Here is a 19,669-nt window from a genome sequence, read left to right as displayed (position 1 = left end):
GCAAACTAAGGCTAGTTGAGATGCATTTAAAGAATATTGAGCAGGTTCAAGGGGCTTTATAATGAGTATGTGACAGATTATAATACTTTTGATAGTGAGCAATTCTCCCTAAAGGGGTTGGTAGTTCTAGATCTTGTGCAAGTTCTACTGCCAACCCTCAGTCTTGTGAGTTCTAAATCAGTAGTATAAGCAATCCTCCTATCGGGTTTGTTCAGATTTAGGGCAGAGCTCACAAGTAACCTTTTTAGGCAGCAAGCAGAACTCCCAAATCCTCTCCCAACCAAGCAAAATCAATTTTAGATGATCAGCAACTTAGTACTCCATACACACTACTGATCCTAGAGTGTATGGGCTGAAAGATACAAGAAAATGAAGAGAACTGTGGCAACTACAACCTCCATAAAACCTATTATGCAAGAGTTGTGGTCCCCACCAACACAAGAAAGAATGAAAATGGTAGAATTGTGGCTATGTTTTCAGGGCCAATAGGAGTGGGGGACTTATTGAGAGCAGAGGTTATGGCCTTGCTTCAAGGTGTAAGATATGACAAACAATTGGGGTTACACCAAGTTGAGATAGAGGGAGACTCTAAATTGTTAATTGATTGGTTGCAATTAGATAAGTTGGGAGCCTGGATTTATAGACAGCCCATAAGGGAAATCCTCAAGATAACAAGGGAGATTGGTGCTTGCTTCAAATGGACAACAAGATCAACTAATGGATTAGCTGATACATTGGCTAAACAAGGAACTGTAAGGGAGGGTATGTACTGGGTAGTTTTGTAATAAATATTATTGGGGACTCGATACCTGTTTAGGGGTTGACAGTTGTACTTAATATTGTATTAATGAAGTTACCGTTTCCAATACAAAATTACAGACATCCCTTCCTCAGTTTAAACTATATCATCAAGAGCACGACTGGACTGATCGTCAGTCTTTAACCCACATCCAACCCAACACATCCATTTGCCAACCCTACTTCCAGATGGTTCTCTATTAATAAACATAGTTGTGGTGATTCGTGGGGATTGGGAGAGAGAGAGAGAGAGAGAGAGAGAGAGAGAGTTGAGAGGAAAATGTCAGTACTGGCTGCCGCCAGTTTTCTATTTATATTGACTTCATAAAAGAATCAGCAATTACAAGTATGCCCCTGGCGGCATATCCTAGAATCAGAATAATAAGGAAAAAGAAAGAAGTAAAAAACAAGTAACTGTAATTGTCCAACAGCCTACTAACAACAGCTATAAAATAACAATTAAGTAAGCCTTACAACACTCCCCCTCAAGTTGGGCTGAAGATGTCTATCATGCCTAGCTTGTCACATAACTCATTGTGCCGCGAGCATGAAAGCCCCTTTGTAAGGACATCAGCAAGTTGTTCCTTGGAGTTGACATAAGGGATGCAAATTTCCCCTTTTTCCAGTTTCTCCCTTATGAAGTGTTTATCCAGCTCAATATGCTTGGTCCTCTCATGTAGGACTGGGTTGCTAGCGATGTTTATTGCAGCCTTGTTGTCACAGTAAAGGGACATAGGACTATGAACAACAACTCCAAGCTCCCCTAGAAGGTTCTTCAGCCAAAGGACTTCAACCACCCCATGTGCCATAGCTCTATATTCAGCTTCAGCACTTGACCTTGCTACCACAATTTGCTTCTTGCTCTTCCAGGTCACTAGGTTTCCTCCCACAAATGTGCAATACCCACTAGTAGACTTTCTATCATCCATAGCTCCTGCCCAATTAGCATTTGTAAAGACTTCCACCTTTAGGTGATTGTGTTTACTGAATAGTAGGCCTGTTCCTGGATATTTCTTCAAGTATCTAAGGACTCTCTCTACTGCCTCCATGTGTGGCTTCTTAGGAGAGTGCATAAACTGGCTTAGGACTCCAACGGAATAGGCAATGTCTGGACGGGTCATGGACAGATAAATCAGTTTTCCCACTAACTTTTGGAACTGCTTTACATCTTTCAGAGGTTCACCAACACAGTCACCTAGCTTGTGGTCCACATCCATAGGAGTATCTGTCGGCCTTGCACCCAATTTACCTGTATCCCGTAATAGATCAAGGGTGTATTTCCTTTGAGAGACAAAGATACCCTTTTCTGAGCGGGCAACTTCAATCCCAAGGAAATGCTTCAGGAGTCCTAGATCTTTCACTTCAAATTTAGATGCAAGGAATTGTTTCAAGTTATGTATCTCTGAGCTCCAACTTCCTGTAATGATGATATCGTCTACATACAATATCAAAACAACAACCTATTCCTGACATTTCTTCACAAAGAGTGTATGATCAGACTGACATTGTTTGAATCCCATCTCTTGAACTGCCATGTGAAACTTACTGAACTAGGCTCTGGGAGACTGTTTTAAGCCATAGAGAGACTTTTGTAGCTTGCACACCTTATTTTCACTCCCCTTGGCACTAGACCTGTTCATGGGCCAGGTGGCCTGACGGGCCGGCCCGGCCCCCGGACGGGCTTGGACATTCTTATAGGCCCGCGGGCTTAAATTCAGGCCAAAAAGCCCGACCCGCAATAAATTCGAGCCGGGCTCGGGCCTAGTATATTTTCATTACTGACAAGTGAAAGCCCAACCCGAGCCTGGCCCTGTCCGGCCCATGAACAGGTCTACTTGGCACAGAATCCAAGAGGTTGAACCATGTATACCTCTTCTTCTAAGGCAGCATTCAGGAAAGCATTCTTTATGTCCAATTGATGCAATTCCCAGTCAAGATTAGCAGCTAAGGACAGGAGAATCCTAATTGAGTTCATCTTAGCCATCGGGGCAAAAGTCTCATCATAGTCAACTCCATATACTTGTGTGTACCCTTTGGCCACTAGTCTTGCTTTGTACCTTTCAACCGTTCCATCTACCTTGTGCTTAACTGTGAACACCCATTTGTACCCCACGGAGTCTTTCCCCTTTGGAGGATCCACCAATTCCCAAGTCTGATTTTTGTGGAAGGCATTAATCTCCTCCTTCATGGCATCTACCCATTTAGGGCATTTTAAGGCTTCTGCAACATTTTTGGCAACATGGATGCAATCAACTTCCGATAGGAAGGCTCGGTACGAGGGGGAAATGTGGTCATAGGAGATAAAGTGGGTAATGGGGTGTTTGGTAGTGTAGGACCTGACTCCCTTTCATTGGGCAATAGGAATGTCAAGGTCATCCACAGTAGGAGTAGGGTTAGGGGGTGGACTTACCTTCTGGGTGTTTGATGATGTTAGTTGCTCAGTGTTTGGCTGCTCCACATCTCTATGACACCGCTGATCTCTCCGACGTGTACGTTAGAAGACACGGAAGGAAGTAAGGTCCGGAATAGAAGGAAGAGATACCTGAACCTGCTTCTCTTCCACACTACAACTCTCCCCCTGAGGAGGAGGGAAGAATGACTCGGACTCAACGAATGACACATCCATGGACACAAAAAATTTACGACTAACTGGGTCAAAGCACCGATACCCTTTTTGAGAGGAGAGGTACCCCAGAAAGACACAAGGAATGGACCGAGGGTCTAACTTACCTCGGAATGGAGACGAATCATGGACAAAGGCCCGACAACCAAAGTCTCTCATGGGGATGGAAAATAAAGGAGACTGAGGGTACAATAACTGATGAGGGGCCATGTAGTTCAGTACTCTGGAGGGCATGCGGTTGATGACATATGCAGCTGCAAGTATAGCATCCACCCAAAACCTTTTTGGGACATTCATGTGTAACATCATCCCGCGGGCTACCTCAAGAAGGTGTCTGTTTTTCCTTTCTGCAACATCATTTTGTTGTGGTGTTCTGGCGCATGAGCTCCTATGAATAGATCCGTGGGAGGTGAAGAACTCATTGAGCTCCCCATACAGGTATTTCTTCGCATTATCAGATTGGAAGATCTGTATTTCAGCATGGAACTACGTAAACACCATCCTCTGGAAGTCTTTCAGTATCTTTGGAACTTCGTCTCTGCTATGCATAGGAATTACCCATGTATAGCGAGAGTAATCATCGATCAATGTAATAAAGTACTTATATCCGCCCTTAGAGATTACATTGGTAGGGCCCGTACATTAGAATACACAACATGAAAAAGAACATTTGATCTTTTATTACTTGAGTGAAAAGTTGTTCTACATTGTTTGCTCAACTGACACGTTTGACACATGAACTCTGGCACTGAACATGACTTAAATAAAACTGGAAACAAAGATTTTATTATTTCGAAAGAAACATGACCTAAACGACTATGCCACAAGAAAATTTGACTCTTATTTGACTGACTATGCGGCTCTGAGGATGGCACCAAGAGACCAACTTTGTTGTCGAGAATGTAGAGACCATCCATTAGGTTTCCTCTACCAATCATCCTCCTAGAAGTTAGATCCTGAAAAACACATGAGTCAGCAAAAAATGTCACACTACAATTCAAGGAGCTTGTAATGGTACTAATTGAAAGCAAGTTTATGGGAAGCTGAGGAACATGCGATACACAATTCAGGTTAAGGCCATGGGGAAGGGATATTGATCCTTGGCCTACAAAGGAAGAAAAAGAGCCATCTGCAAGTCTCACTCTATCCCTTCCTGACAAAAGGCTATAAGACTGGAATAAGTTAGGCTTACCGGTCATGTGGTTGGAGGCCCTTGAGTCAATGATCCAAGGGGAATCTGTGGGAGTGGCATGGAACGCAGAAGCCATATTACCTGAAGTAAATGCAAATGAAGTGGAGGGAGTACCAGTGACTGAGTTGTCCATTTTCTGCAAGACCCTACCATAAGATTCTAGGTGCGCTTTGAAGGAATTCATTATATCCTCCTTGGGGTCAGACTTATTAGGGTGGTCCCGGGTACTACCAGCAACTTGAGTATCTTGGGTTGCCACATGTGCTATGCTCATTTTCTTCAAATGACCTTTACCTTGTTCTTGATTCTTTGTTGCCCACTTGGGTTTCCCGTGGATGTCCCAACAAGTGTCACGTGTATGTCGTGAACACCTACAGTGGGTACAGAACAACTTATCTTTATCATCCGCCTTCTTAGGGTCATTTTTCTTTCCCATGGAGCTATTATTCATTGCAGCCAAGGCAACTTGTTGCTCCCCCTCAGCTGTAACCATCACATTCCACCTGCTTTCTTCAGATTGGACAAGGGAGTATACCTCGTGAACCGTAGGCAACTCTTTTCTTTCTATGATCTGCACCCTCAACGGTTTATATGCAGGGTTCAGTCCCAACAAGAAAGCAAACACCCATTGCTGAGAGACCAGCTTCCTGTAGGCCTTAGCATCACCATCGTGCTTCCACTCTAATAGCCTGATAATGGTCCAATTCCTTCCATATGGAGATAAGGGCTGAATAGTATGAAGACAAGCTACGATTTCCTTGTTTATATGTTGAGGATTCAGCTTGCAACTGGTAAACCTTGGCGTAATGCCTTTGCTCAGAATAGGTAGTTTTGGCCTTGTTTCCAGATCTCACTGGCGGTGTCTGCCCACATAAATTTCATTTTCACATCAGGTTCCATGGCTGCGAGGAGCCAAGACATCACCATACTGTTTTCTTGGTCCCACCTATCATGTTCAGCCGTCTCACCCTTGGGTTCTTTCACCCTTCCATTGATGTAACCAGCTTTACCCCTTGCCGTGACATAGAGTTTTACACTCTTAGCCCACTCCAGGTAGTTCAGACTGTTTAAAGGGGTAATTGGCATGGGAAAAACCATGTTTTCACCTCCCATATCCGCTGTGCTGCGGGTTGGTGTAGCCCCCGATTAATTCATGACTTGCCATCGAATACTACTGAAAACCAGTCTAAATACCACCCAACAACACAGCCACCACAATCAGAATGTGAGCAACTCAGGGTTTACTCCTAGAATGTGAGCAAAAGAACACTAAATACTGCTGAGAACAAGGGGTTCAGTCAACACTAAATACTGCTGGTAATCGGTTCAGCACCACCAATACAGATATTACAATTGGTCTGACTGTAGTTCACACACTCTAACCATCCAACGTCTAAACAAATAACTATATAATCAAGGCATGAGCCCTACGCACCATCGGCCAAAGAAGGCTGAGACAAACTGAAACAAAAAACACACCTGTTCAGCATTTGTATGAAGGTGCTAATCTGAACTTGACTTCACAGCATCGAACAGAGGAGTCTGCACCAGCATCACCCTTCTCCAACTAGGGTTTTCTTGCTATTACGGCCAAGAAAAAGAAATCACAAAAGCTGCCGCCAGAAATTGCTAGGGTTTCCCAAAAAAAAAACTGCCGCCAGAAACCTGCTAGGGTTTCTGCAGAAACAGCCACGTCCAAACACTTTTTTAAGAATAGGGCAGGAGGGATAATAGGTCTTTTTCAACCCAGAAAACCTGCTCTGATACCATGTGGTGATTCGTGGGGATTAGGAGAGAGAGAGAGAGAGAGAGAGAGAGAGAGAGAGAGGAAGAGACGGGTATGGTTGAGAGGAAAAAGTAGGTACTGGCGGCCGGCAGTTTTCTATTTATATTAATTTCATAAAAGAATCAGCAATTACAAGTATGCCCCTGGCAGCATATCCTAGAATCAGAATAATAATGAAAAAGAAAGAAGAAAAAAACAACTGTAACTGTCCAACAGCCTACTAACAGCAACTATAAAATAACAATTATGTAAGCCTTACAACAATAGTTACATGAAAACTTGACCATAAATTTGTGAAGAGTCGTAATGCCATCACAGTCCCAGTCCTAGTTGTATGTTGTACATTTTTTGTGTTTTCTTCTTCTTTAGTCCTATAAGGGCTTTTATGTAAATGTGTACATATATATATTTGGACTCTTTGGGGTGTGGGGTCGATTACACACTCTTGTACAAACTAGGCTGGTGACAAAATTATTACTACAATAAACCATATGTATGAGAGTATGTGCATGCATCCGTACATGCATGCATGTGAGAGATTGGATGCAAGGCCAAAAAAATCTACCGGATGTCCAAATTTTGCATATACCTTGCGAGGTCCAATTACTAGCTCATTATCCGCCATGTAAATAGCCTTGAAGCCCAGTGGATGTAACACCTCTTCGTAGCTGCAAGGATGCCAAATATTAATCACTGTTCAAATCATAAAAAAAAACAGATGCATTTTTTAAGGTAAATTGGAGATTAATAGACAATGACATTTCTAAAGAACTAGGGAAAAAAATTTAAGGTAAACTGGAGAGTAACTCAGCCACTGAAACTTTATATGGAGGTCCACCAACATGATCACTAATCTGCCAACAAAGAAGTGGATTTTCATCATGACTACTTGAAACCAATGGCATGGGTAAGTTGTTAAGATGGAAATGAGAAACTCAAAAATATTTTATACACTATTGAGAGTTTAATATATAGAAACTTCAACCTAAAATCACTTGAAGGACATGACATTCCATTTTCAGTAAGGCAGTATGTAAAATCACATCAAGGCAGTCTCACTTGTTTTAAAGGAAACTTAACAAATTGAATGAAAAGAAAAAGGGAAAAGGACTATGATGTTCACCGGAAATATAATAGTTATGAGTTCTCCATCTGGTTTTAAGATATCTCGAACCTGACTTGCCCAAGCTGATCTCATAGATGGCTCAATTGCACAGAAGAACCTGCACTTTTCTTAGTATAAAGGCTAACATTACAAATATAAAATGCCTTAAGCATGTAAACGACCACAAATTCAAGGTAGAAACTTACGTATAATCAATAATGAGATCAAATAACTCAGTTGGATGCCAAGTGAAGAAGTCCTCCTTCAAAAAGGTGAAGTAATTTGCATTTGGTAATGAGGAATACAACTGGTTTGGCATTTTTTGTACAAATTGTTAGAGAAAGGTCACTCAAAAAGTAGTTAGCACTACAGTACCAACAGAAAAAAGTAGTAGGTAGTACCACAGATTAAGTTCTAGAATAGTTGTGGAGAATTTACTATGTATACTTCAATGATTGTGGTATTCAGGAAAACACAACTACTCTTTTACTGACTGAAACTGTAGGTAATACATGCCAATTCACTAGTTTGTCTACTTAATTCTATGTATTGCGAGTATGGGCCGGCTGGTATCCTTATTGTTTTTAGTTGCAGTTACATTCTATTTTAGGATTAGATATCAGATATTAATTGTATTATTGTTGCTTCTTTAATTTAAAAGTTGCTATTTGAGATTTATTTGTAAGAACTAAGGCTTCAGGTACTTGAAAGGTCTTTGTCTTTTTAGTTTAAAAGTGCATAGACCATTACTAGTGTACAATAATCAAAGGTAACATAGAAGTTGATAAACCATTACAAAGGTGTAAAACACTTGAAAATCTACATTTCTACAAAAAAAAAACACTAACAAAAATGCATATTTAAAATAGGCATGTGCCTGAGCACAAGGCACACCAGGCACACACCTTTTGAAAGGAGCTGCACTTGGGTTCAAGTGATATGTATGCCTTAAAATGCATTTCATCTATGTGCCTAATTGCGCCTGAGGTGTACCTTTTTAAAACACTGTATCAAAGCAGGTTTCTATTGTTGTTAGTTCTTTCAATCTCTCTTACTTATTGTCTAGTCCATTCTCTCCTCTACTTGGGAAATATCCAAGGACTGATACCCAGTAATCTCTTCTCTTTTTTCCATAATGTTTTTCCTGTTTTTGCAAGTTATCTGATGGAAATGTGATGTGGTTCCCTCTATAGTATTCAACTGTTCCTGGAACCAAGGTTGAAAATCTTATGCGGATCATGAGACACGTGTGCTTGCTTGCCAATTCAGTCTTTGATAAGAAGTATGATTTCTATCAAAGAAATTTTTGTAAGTTGGTGCTATGATTATCATTCTTCAAGCATAAATTACACATTGGCAGGTCCGTGAGTGCAAATTCTATGTTGAAATAGGGTATTTGGTACCCCTTGTGATTGTGAGTAGTACCGAGTTCTAAAACATTATTGTGATCACTGTCTTGAAAGGACAAGTGAAAATGGACTCCAAGCCTGCTATTATGACGTCGCTGGATTTTCTACTCAACCAAATGACCTCCATTAATTTAAGTGTAAGTAATTATACAGTTTGTCCAAATTTTGTTTAAGTATTCTTAACTGCCAAAGGAAAAAATAAATACTTGACTAACTAGAACTTGGAATTTGGTAATTTGAATCGAGTACAAAAGTGTGCAAATTAAAATTTGACTGTGGATCCATAGAACAATAGATTTGTGATAGTTTGTCTTTCTTTAGACACTTCTAGACAAAGTAAGGAAGATGTACTAAGAGAGTAACAATATTAAATGGATCTATCAGTTTTTTCAACCATTCTTTACTCTCAAGTAATTATACAGTTTGTGCAAATTTTGTTTAAGTATTCTTGACTGCCAAAAGGAAAAAATAAGTGCTTGACTGACTAGAACTTGGAATTTGGTAATTTGAATCGAGTACAAAAGTGTGCAAATTAAAATTTGATTGTGGATCCATAGAACAATAGATTAGTGATAGTTTGTCTCACTTCTAGACAAAGTAAGGAAGATGTACTAAGAGAGTAACAGTATTAAATGGATCTATCAGTTTTTTCAACCATTCTTTACTCTTCAGCAAGGAGATAAAGTACTTGAATACTATTATTCTAAGATAATGGGGTGTTGAGAACTCAATATGTACCAGCCTATTACCTATGATATTATTGTGATGAACCAACAAATGAGTGATTTTTTTATGTTGCAAAATTTTTATTGGGATTAAGCCTAAGTATAAGCTAGTTAGATCACAAATTTTTAGTAGTCAAGAGTTATCTTCTATAAAGGATGTTTTCTTCATCTGAGAAGGGTGATGTTTATTGGAGTCACATGCTTTTTCCATACCTAATCATCTGCCTAAATAGTTTCTGGGAGTAATGGCCAAGGCAACTTTGGTCAAGGTTCAAAATTTCGATATGTATTGGACTTATCGGCCAATACATATCGTATTGGGTTCTTCCTGATATGCCCCTACAGGGGGTGTTTCGGGTCAGACCATGGTTCAGAGGGTAGATGGGCCTTAAACTAACCCCTCTGAACCAGATTGAACAAAAAAACTAAAAAAAAGGGAAAAATGAACCTTGATACAAGCCAATTGATATTTTGAACCTTGACTGTGGTGCTCTTTGTGGTCGTGGAAGGACCACGAATTACAGGTTTTACACTCTTTGCAGCCCAAAGGACCATAATAATGAGAATTGTAAGGCTCTTCATAGGACCTATGTATGCTATTATCCTGGACATGAGGGACATATTGAGTTGTAAAGTACTAAACAAAATGACCACTACTTATGCTTATTAGGAGTCTCTCCATTATGAGCTCCATGGGTTGTCAAATATAGCGTATGGAGTGTCTAATCACATGACTTCCAAGTTACTTATTCAATTACATCCAGTATCTAATTCTTCTCAGTATGCCATTCTTGCTAATTAAACCTCCTCCTCTGTTTCTATCATTGGCACTATGGGCCCATTTGGGAGGGATAGCTGAAGATTCAGCCAAGCTGGTTCAGCTGCTTTCAAGTGCTCCAAATAAGCTATTGAAAGAGGCTGAAGTGGACAGCCCTTAAAATGACTTACAGACAGTGGATTTGGGCTCTCTAGATTTTTCACAAAACATAGATTATAGGCTCTGTGTGGGTCCCACCTTGGAAATCCAGAAGCCACTGTGCTTCAGCACTAGCAAACAGGCAGTATTTATTCCATCTTAGTTTTCTTTATCTCCTATCCTTTATATCCCTCACTTTCCTTTTCATCTTATATCCATGAGCAAATTGACTAAATCCCTTAATTATTGTCTTACACTGTTCCATTCATTTTTTGTTTCAGAACTTAAAGCAGAGAAGTAGATTGATGGAGAAAAGACTAGTATATTATATTATATTATATTGATGGTGATTTGGAGAGTACAATCCTACGGTCATCTTCTTAAATATCACCCTTAGCTGCAGCATTTCCACCATGGGCATCCTTTGTTGTAAAGCATGCAAATAATGCTTCCTTCAGTAAACATTGAAGAGTTTCATTTCCATCCAGAGTTGTAAATCATGTGTCATGTCCTTTTTACTTAGTTCATTCAGAGACCATGCTCTATTTTATCTTATTCAGGTTTTTTATTTTGTCACTTTTTAGATGATCATTGTAAGACAAAGTAGTTATATTTAATAAAAGATAGACCCAAATTGTTTTCATTTTTCAAATATATATATTTTTTTTGTGGAAATAAAGACTCAACTTAACTATACTATGTGTCTTCTTTAGTCCAATAATAAAAAGAATATTTATCATCCCCCTTCTAACTTCTTTATAAGCATGATATATAACATTAAACTTCATGTCTATATTACTCGAGCAAGAATTGACACCTCTTAAAAGTCATTAGGGATTTCCTCCTCCAGACGTGTGTTCACAAAGATATTGTCCTCATTTTATGTTACCTATAAATCATATGCTTTTCTTAGTTTTAGAAGAGAAAACACCTTGTTTATTTCTTTTCCTTGACAAGCCCTTGTTCTCTCCATATGCCTGGAGGCATGCCTCCAGGCGAGGTGCCCCCAAAACGCCCCAAGGCATATGCCAGAGATGCCGACACCTCTGAGGTGTACGCCTCGTATGCTTTTATCATGAAGCATGCTAAAGGCATACGCCTCATGCACACCTCATGTAAAAAGACAGAAAAAAGGAAAAAGAAAGAAAAAATTAAAAAAAAAAAGGAAAGGAAAAGAAAAGAAAAGAAAGGTAGGGGGAAGAAAAAGAAAGAAAAATGAATCTTTCAGTGTGTCTATTCTGCTTGTCTTTTTATTCCATTCTTGATCTTTGGGGTTCACAGGAATTCTTTGTATAGTGATTGCTCACCAATGTAATCTCTTCAGAGAGTCCTTGTTTGTGCTTGTACATCTTCTCATTTTAACATGTTTCTTATCTTATTTAATGAAATTTTCTACTTTCTCCAAAAAACGTATTTTCTTGTTTATTCCAAACAAAAAAAAAAGGTTATAAATGTTATAATCTTCTAATATGCCACCATTTCCTTATTGTCGATGCCAACTTCTTTGAGCCTATTCCATATTTCTCAAGTTCCACTCTTACTAGTCAGTCTAATATACCTTCACCTATTCTAGAATTTAATGAGGTGCCATCGTATTCAGGATTACCTCCTAAGTCACCTATTACATGTATTTATACACAACAATCATCTGCTCAAGTTCAATGGTCATCTATTCCTATGTTTGAGCCTACTCCATGTTTTTCAAGTTCCACTCTTACTAGTGAGTATAACATACCTTTACCCATTCTAGTACTTGACAAGGCGCTATCATATTCAGGGTTACCTCCTAAGCCACCTATTACATATACACAGCGATCATATATTCCTACATTTGATGGTCCTGATACATAGATGCTTCCTTCCTTTGATATTGGTCTCCACATCACACTTTGGAAGAGTAAGAGATCATGTACTAATCACCCACTTATCCACTTTGTTTCTGTTATGATTCGGCCTGCCTTGGAGTTTTGTTTGCCTGAGATCAGTCACGTAGAGAGAGGTAGAAAGGTGGAAGAAAGAGAGAGAGAGAAAAGAAGAAAATCTGGTTTGAACTGGAAGTCAAAGAACATAACTCCCATTCGGCCAGACATGTGCTTTTATTATTAAAATTAATGGAAAAGACATATGTGCCCTTATTTAAGTAAGGAGCACTAGTTCTAACACAATATTACAGATCAGCAACCTTAATCTAAGTATAAAGACAGAAATACCCCTATGCTAACACTCCCCCTCAAGCTGGTGAGTATATATCATATACTCCCAGCTTGTTACATATGTAGTCCACTCTTTCCCGACTCAAGCCTTTTGTAAATAAGTTTGCCCACTGGTTTCCTATAGTAATATATGCAGTGTCTAGCTCTCTATTCAGCACCTTCTCCCTCACAAAGTGACATCAACCTCAATGTGCTTGGTTCTTTCATGAAACACCGGATTAGAAGAAATATGAACTGAGCCTGATTGTCACAATAGAGCTGTTGACAGATGTTATTGTATGTATTGTACACAGATTTAGTGCCCGTAGGGGTATTTTTGTAATTTCTATAGCACTTGTGTTGTACGGCCAGTATAGTATAAATACAAATGCTTCACTCGCATGAAGCAAGTTCTTTTGAGGCATTAAGTCCGCCAGCCTCTTCTCTCTTCTTCCTTCTTCTCTTCCTCTTCTTTCTCTTGCTCAACATGGTATCAGAGCGGAACCGTCCAGGCCTGGAAAACAACCAGCTGAGGTCACTATATTCCTAATGTTCGAAGGCAAGAAAGAGATCATTCTCTAGTGCTGCGGTTAGTCTCCAATGCCGAGTAGAATCAGCTTGACTGTTCAACTTCCTAGCGCAGAAAAGGGTTCAGCTACGAAGTTTTTTTCATCCTCCAGCCCAGGTGCTGGTATCTGTAGTTGCTCGGCTGAGAAGACTGTAGAAAACTATCACCTGATGTACGAAGAAGAGTTCTGGCTTGCAGAGAAGATGGTGTCCAAGAGTGCACTACCTATCCACTGTTCGGGTGACCTGGTACTCAACTGAAGTTTTTTTTATTGTTCTCTTCTTGCTCTTTTTGATGGACTGTTAATGCCCTAAAATCTGAGTAGGGTGACTGTTCGGCTACATTTTTTTTTTCTCTTCTCTTGTGTGTTACTGCTATTCAGCTACTCTAAGTAACTGTTGATGCCCTAAACACTCAGTGACTGTTCGACTGCCCTAAAATTGGTATCAACCGATTAGGTGTGTGGTGAACTACCACTTTGTATTTCTGTTCCTACTGAGAAGTTGCATGAAAGTTGTAAAACTGTAGGTCATTCAGACCTGGTTACACTGCAAGTGCAGTGTTCGTATGTTGTTTTGTGGACTCCTACAAACTGTAGGTCATACAAACTAGTATTGCAGCTGCAGTGTTTGTGCTTGGTTCTCTGTGAAACCGAAAATCAGAAAGTGCCTAGTTGTGGATTGTAGAAGCTCTGTAAGGCAGTGTGCCTTGAGTTTTGTGTACTCCTAAACCTGGAATCATGAATAGTGAAGATTCAGCCATATCCAGAATCTCCACAATGCTGAATGGAATGAGTGGGGGCAATGACCTATCCTTCCCTATGGCTGTTGTTCCTCTTGATGGGTTAAATTACCTAGAGTGGTCAAGAGGGATCAAGTTATACATAACTGCAAGGGGAAAAAAAGGCTATATAAATGGAAGAATCAAAGAACCACCTTCTGAAAATGCTGAACATGATAGATGGGATCAAGAGAATAGTATGGTTATATCGTGGCTCTTGATCTCCATGCAACCACAAATAAGGAAGAACTTCATGTGGGCTGAAGCTGCAAATGAGATTGGGAACAGGCAAAATCTACATATTATGAACTACGACACTATGCCAAGATCTACCAACTGCAAGAAACATCATCTACTTGTCAACAGGGAAAGAGAAGTTTATCAGTTTATTACTTTGACTTGACCTCTGTTTGGAAGGAGTTGGACTATTACCAGAATATTGATTGGAAGTGTGATGAAGATGCCAAATTGTATAAGAAACTCGTCTCACAGCAAAGAGTGTTTGCCTTTTTGCATGATCTCAATCCTATCTATGAATCCATTAGAGTACAAATTCTCAGCTCTAAGGATCTTCCATCAATTCATAAGGTATATGCTCTTGTCCAGCTTGAAGAGAGTAGGAGAAACTTGATGAACAGCACCGGAGGGGATGCAATTGTGTTGGCGACAAAAGGGGGTGCCTCTACTAGTGGTGGATCTTCTTCCAGGAGAGGGAATCTCCAGAAGAAAATAGAAGATAAGGAGAAATTGTGGTGCACTAACTGTCAGAAGCCTTGGCACACCAAAGATACTTGTTGGGATCTTCATGGGAAACCAAAATGGGCTCAAGATCTGCCTAAGAAGCAAGGCTCAGATGTAATTAAAAGGCCCGAGCAACAAGGTACCAAGAAACACCAAATGGCCAACATAGTTACTCGGGAGAATCACCCCTCCACTTCTACTGTGACTCAAACACCACATGGCCAACATAGCTACTCTGGATCTGACCCAAGGGAGGATATTGTAAACTCCTTTCGTGACCATCTAGAGCTTTATGGTAGAACAATTCGCCAGATGGATGCTCCTCCCACAACCTCATTTGCATCCACGTCAGGTAATCCTGCGACAACTTTCCATGTTGCTTCTCACAACCTTGACTCTCCATGGATCATTGATTCTGGAGCGTCAAAACACATGACTGGTATGTCCTCTAAATTTCAAACTTATCACCCTCTTTCCGGAAGAGATAAAGTGAGACTAGCTGATGGATCATACACTTCCATAGTTGGTCAGGGAACTCTCTCTCTTCCTCTCGGACTTACACTTTTTGATTTTTTCATGTTCCAAAATTTCCTATGAATTTGTTCTCAGTCAGTAGTGTTACAAATTCCTTAAACTGTTGTGTGACATTTTTCCCTTCCTATTGTATGATTCAGGATCTGGCCTCGGGGAGGACGATTGGTAGGGGACGTATGGTTGATGGATTCTACATGCTGGAGAATACGGTTGGCCTTCATGTTACAGAGTCTGAGTCGGTTCAAAAAAAGTAAAATTTATTTGTGGCATTGTCGCCTGGGTCATTTGTCTTTTGAGTCCTTGAAAGTTGTTTTTCCAGAACTGTGTAAGTCAGTGCCTGTTTCTAATTTCTCTTGTCAAACGTGTCAGTTAAGCAAGCATTGTAGAACTCATTTCCTTCAAAAAAATAGTAAATCTGAGTTTCCTTTTCACATTGTGCATTCTGATGTGTGGGGCCCTGTTACTTTATCTTCTGAGAGTGGCTACAAGTATTTCATTACTTTCATTGACGATTATTCCAAATACACTTGGGTATACCCAATGCGAACCCATGAGAAAGTACCAAAAATTATCCAAGATTTTCAGCGGATGATCTTCACCCAATTTCAGACCGAGATACAAATATTTTAGTCAGACAATGCAGAAGAGTTTTTTCATAGTGACCTCACGGAGTTCTTTGCTTCACATGGCTCACTTCATCGGAGCTCTTGTGCCCGCAAGCCACAACAAAATGGTGTGGCTGAACGGAAGAACTGACACCTCCTTGAAGTGGCACGGGGTTTACCACTTCATATGAATGTTCCCAAACGATTTTGGCTTGAGGCTGTTCTTTGTTCTACATACCTCATTAACCGAATGCCCTCTCGTTCATTAAAGTACAAAGCCCCACATCAGTTTCTCTTCCCTAAGGCCAATCTTCTTTCTATCCCTCCTCGTGTTTTTGGTTGTCGGTGCTTTGTCCAAAACCTATCTCCCACTCGAGGGAAATTAGACTCTCGTGCTATCCCGTGCATATTTCTTGGCTACTCATTCTCCTAGAAAGGGTATCGTTGCTTTGATCCTGTTTCTCGGAGATTCTATGTCTCCATGGATGTTACCTTCTTTGAAGATGAACCCTTCTTTCCTGTTTCTCCTCAGGGAGAGTGTAGGCATGAGGAGAAACTGGTTCAGTTTCTCCTTCTCCCTCTTCCTCTTCCTAATCCTTCTCCTTCTCCCCCTTCTCTTCCTAATCCTCCACCTTTCCGTGTTTTTTCTCGTGGTCATAAAGGCCAACCAAGTTCAAGAGCTGTGGAGAATCCAGAAGCTGTACCTCAAGTGCCATCAAACTCCTCGGGGGAAGATCATACTCACTCAGGTAACTTGACTCCCAATGATGGTCCTGACCTCCCTGTTGCTAATGATCTTGACCTTCCTATTGCCCACAGGAAAGGTGTTAGGTTGTGCACCACTAAACACCCAATTTCCAACTTTGTTTCCTATGAGAACATCTCGCCTTCATTTCATGCCTTCCTTACCTCCATTGACAGTATCCATATTCCCAAGAATGTGGCAGAAGCTCTCTCAGTACCAGAATGGACAAATGCCATAAAGGAAGAAATTGATGCTCTTCATAAGAATGGCACGTGGGAACTTGTTGATCTCCCTAAGGGAAAGGATCTGGTTGGATGTAAATGGGTGTTCACTGTTAAGCATGGGGCTGATGGAACCGTGGAGAGGTATAAAGCTCGTTTAGTGGCAAAGGGGTTTACTCAAGTATATGGAGTTGATTATGCAGAAACCTTTGCCCCTACTGCCAAAATGAACTCTATTAGAGTACTTTTCTCTCTTGCTGCTAATTTGAATTGGGATCTACATCAGCTTGACATCAAGAATGCCTTCTTGAATGGTGACCTTGAAGAGGAAGTTTATATGGTTCAACCCCCCGGTTTTCTGGTTCAAGGAAATGAATAGAAAGTGTTCAAGTTAAAGAAGTCTTTATATGGGCTAAAACAATCACCAAGAGCTTGGTTCAGCAGATTTCATGCTGCAGTTCAGCATAGGGGATACAAGCAATGTCAATCAGATCACACACTGTTTGAAGGGTTTCCTTGCCACTCAGTTTGAAGTGAAAGATCTAGGACCTGCCAAATACTTCCTTGGAATTGAGGTTGCCCGATCAAGAAAGGGTATCTTTATCTCCCAAAGGAAATATGTCCTGACTTGCTTAAGGACATTGGAAAGATTGGGGTTAAGCCAGCTGACTCTCCCATTGACCCCAACCATAAGTTAAGTGACAGCCAAGGTGAACCTCTTAAAGATGTGAAGCAATTTCAGAGGCTTGTAGGGCGATTGTTGTACCTCTCTATGACCCGTCCAGACATAGCATACGTTATTGGTGTCCTGAGCCAGTTCATGCATGCACCTAGGACCACTCATCTTGAAGCAACAGAGAGGATACTGCGGTATCTTAAGAAGTTCCCTGGTACTGGCTTATTATTCCAGAAGCATGGACATTTGAGAGTTGAAATTTATACAAATGCGGATTGAGCTGGATCTCAAAGTGACAGAAGGTCTACTAGTGGCTACTGCACCTTTGTAGGAGGGAATCTTGTTACTTGGAGTAAGAAGCAAACGGTGGTGGCTAGATCCAGTGCTGAAGCTGAGTACCGTGCAATGGCACACGAAGTAGCCGAAGGTATATGGATAAAGAATCTGTTGGGTGAGTTGGGTTTTCCAGTGGACAAACCCATGACTCTACTCTGTGATAACAAAGCAGCTATAAGTATTAATACTAACCCGGTACTACATGATAGAACAAAGCACATTGAAGTTGACAAGCACTTTATCAGAGAGAAAGTCATCACAGGCGAAGTATGCACTCCATATATCAACTCGAAAGACCAACTAGCAGACATCTTTACAAAAGGGCTAAACCATTCCAGACATCAAGATCTCTGTGACAAGTTGGGCATGATTGATATCTATGCTCCAACTTGAGGGGGAGTGTTGACAGATGTTATTGTATGTACTGTACACAAATTTAGTGCCCGTAGGGGTATTTTTGTAATTTCTATAGCACTTGTATTGTACGACCAATATAGTATAAATACAAATGCTTCACTCGCAAGAAGCAAGTTCTTTTGAGGCATTAAGTCCGCCAACCTCTTCTCTCTTCTTCCTTCTTCTTCCTTCTCTTCCTCTTCTTTCTCTTGCTCAACAAGAGCTTCATTGGAGTATTGATGTTGTACCCCAATTCCTATAGAAGGTTCCTTAGCCAAACTAATTCACAAATAGTATGCGCCATAGCCCTATATTCAGCTTCTGCACTACTATTTGCCATGACTGTCTGCTTCTTACTTTTCCATGTCACCAGGTTACCTCCTAGGAAAGTGCAATTTAGGAACATACAAAACTGAGGAGAGGGATACAGGGTCTAGGTCAACATTACCAACACCACAAATTAAGGATGTGGAACCATTAGCAAGGGTGACGAATTGTGATGTTGAGCAATGAGATAGGGAAGAAAACACACCTGGAGTTCCAGTCATGTGATCGGAGGCTCCAGAGTCAATGATCCAGGGATTGGATGTGGATGCCAAACAAGCCATACCTGAGTGAGCGAAAGTCGCCGTGTTCTATTGTGATTGGATAAACCTCTCATATTCATCACGGGGAACACACCATTTCCTTCATGGGACCATCTGTGGATGTAGGAGTTATCTGATCAGATGAACGATTCTCCTGTCTAAAGCTGGAATTGGTGTCACTAGTCACGACATAATTGGCCCAGGTTGAGGGTGGATCATGTAGATCATAACAATAGTTAATGGTATGTCCATCCATACCACAATGAGTGCACCTCCTTGGACCTGAGCCACATCCTCTACCACGGACTCCTCCTGAATCTCTGCCCCTAGTACGACCACCACCACGATTATAAGTAGGCCCACCATTGCCACTTCGGCCATACACCGGACCACTACTACCACCACGGCCAGACTGAGCTCCCCGAGCTCCACCTCTAGCACCACGGCCTCTCGACACAGCAAAAGCAGATCTATCTGAGATATTAGAGTTCTTAGTAGATCCGATAGAAGTCCTTCGGAGTCGAGCAAATACCTCTTCAAAAGAGGGGAGAGCTGATCCTCCATCTGAGCCCGTACTAGTTCATATTCAGATTTCAGTCCCACCAAAAATCTAGTCACATCAAGTTGTTCTCTCTGTTGTTGCTGAATCTTGACATCAGAAGTGAGAGGGTGATAGACATTCAACTCATTACGTATGTTTCTCATACTAGCATAGTACTCCTCAAGACTCTGAT

General features: G+C 40.7%; 1 protein-coding gene across 9 annotated transcripts in view; it reads right to left on the bottom strand.

Moving 5' to 3' along the window:
- Positions 1 to 19,669, bottom strand: part of HOL3 (S-adenosyl-L-methionine-dependent methyltransferases superfamily protein) — a 56,601-nt gene that overhangs the window by 7,074 nt on the left and 29,858 nt on the right. For 5 of the 9 annotated variants that reach the window (XM_088961974.1, XM_088961979.1, XM_088961976.1 and 2 more), the window contains 4 exons: positions 7,711 to 7,811; positions 7,523 to 7,622; positions 7,207 to 7,253; positions 6,989 to 7,067 (listed from right to left, as the gene is read on the bottom strand). In XM_088961974.1, the coding sequence (XP_088818100.1) occupies positions 6,989 to 7,067; positions 7,207 to 7,253; positions 7,523 to 7,622; positions 7,711 to 7,811 (327 nt within the window). The remainder of the gene's footprint in view (positions 1 to 6,988; positions 7,068 to 7,206; positions 7,254 to 7,522; positions 7,623 to 7,710; positions 7,812 to 19,669) is intronic. The other 4 variants (XM_088961973.1, XM_088961978.1, XM_088961977.1 and 1 more) reach the window with 2 other exon arrangements.

The sequence above is a fragment of the Nelumbo lutea genome, chromosome 1 (assembly GCF_056320005.1).
Source record: "Nelumbo lutea isolate HS-2025 chromosome 1, American lotus-T2T, whole genome shotgun sequence".
NCBI classification, from domain to species: Eukaryota; Viridiplantae; Streptophyta; class Magnoliopsida; order Proteales; family Nelumbonaceae; genus Nelumbo; species Nelumbo lutea.
Note: the sequence above shows the minus strand (reverse complement) of the source record. Positions and strands in the feature narration are given on the sequence as shown.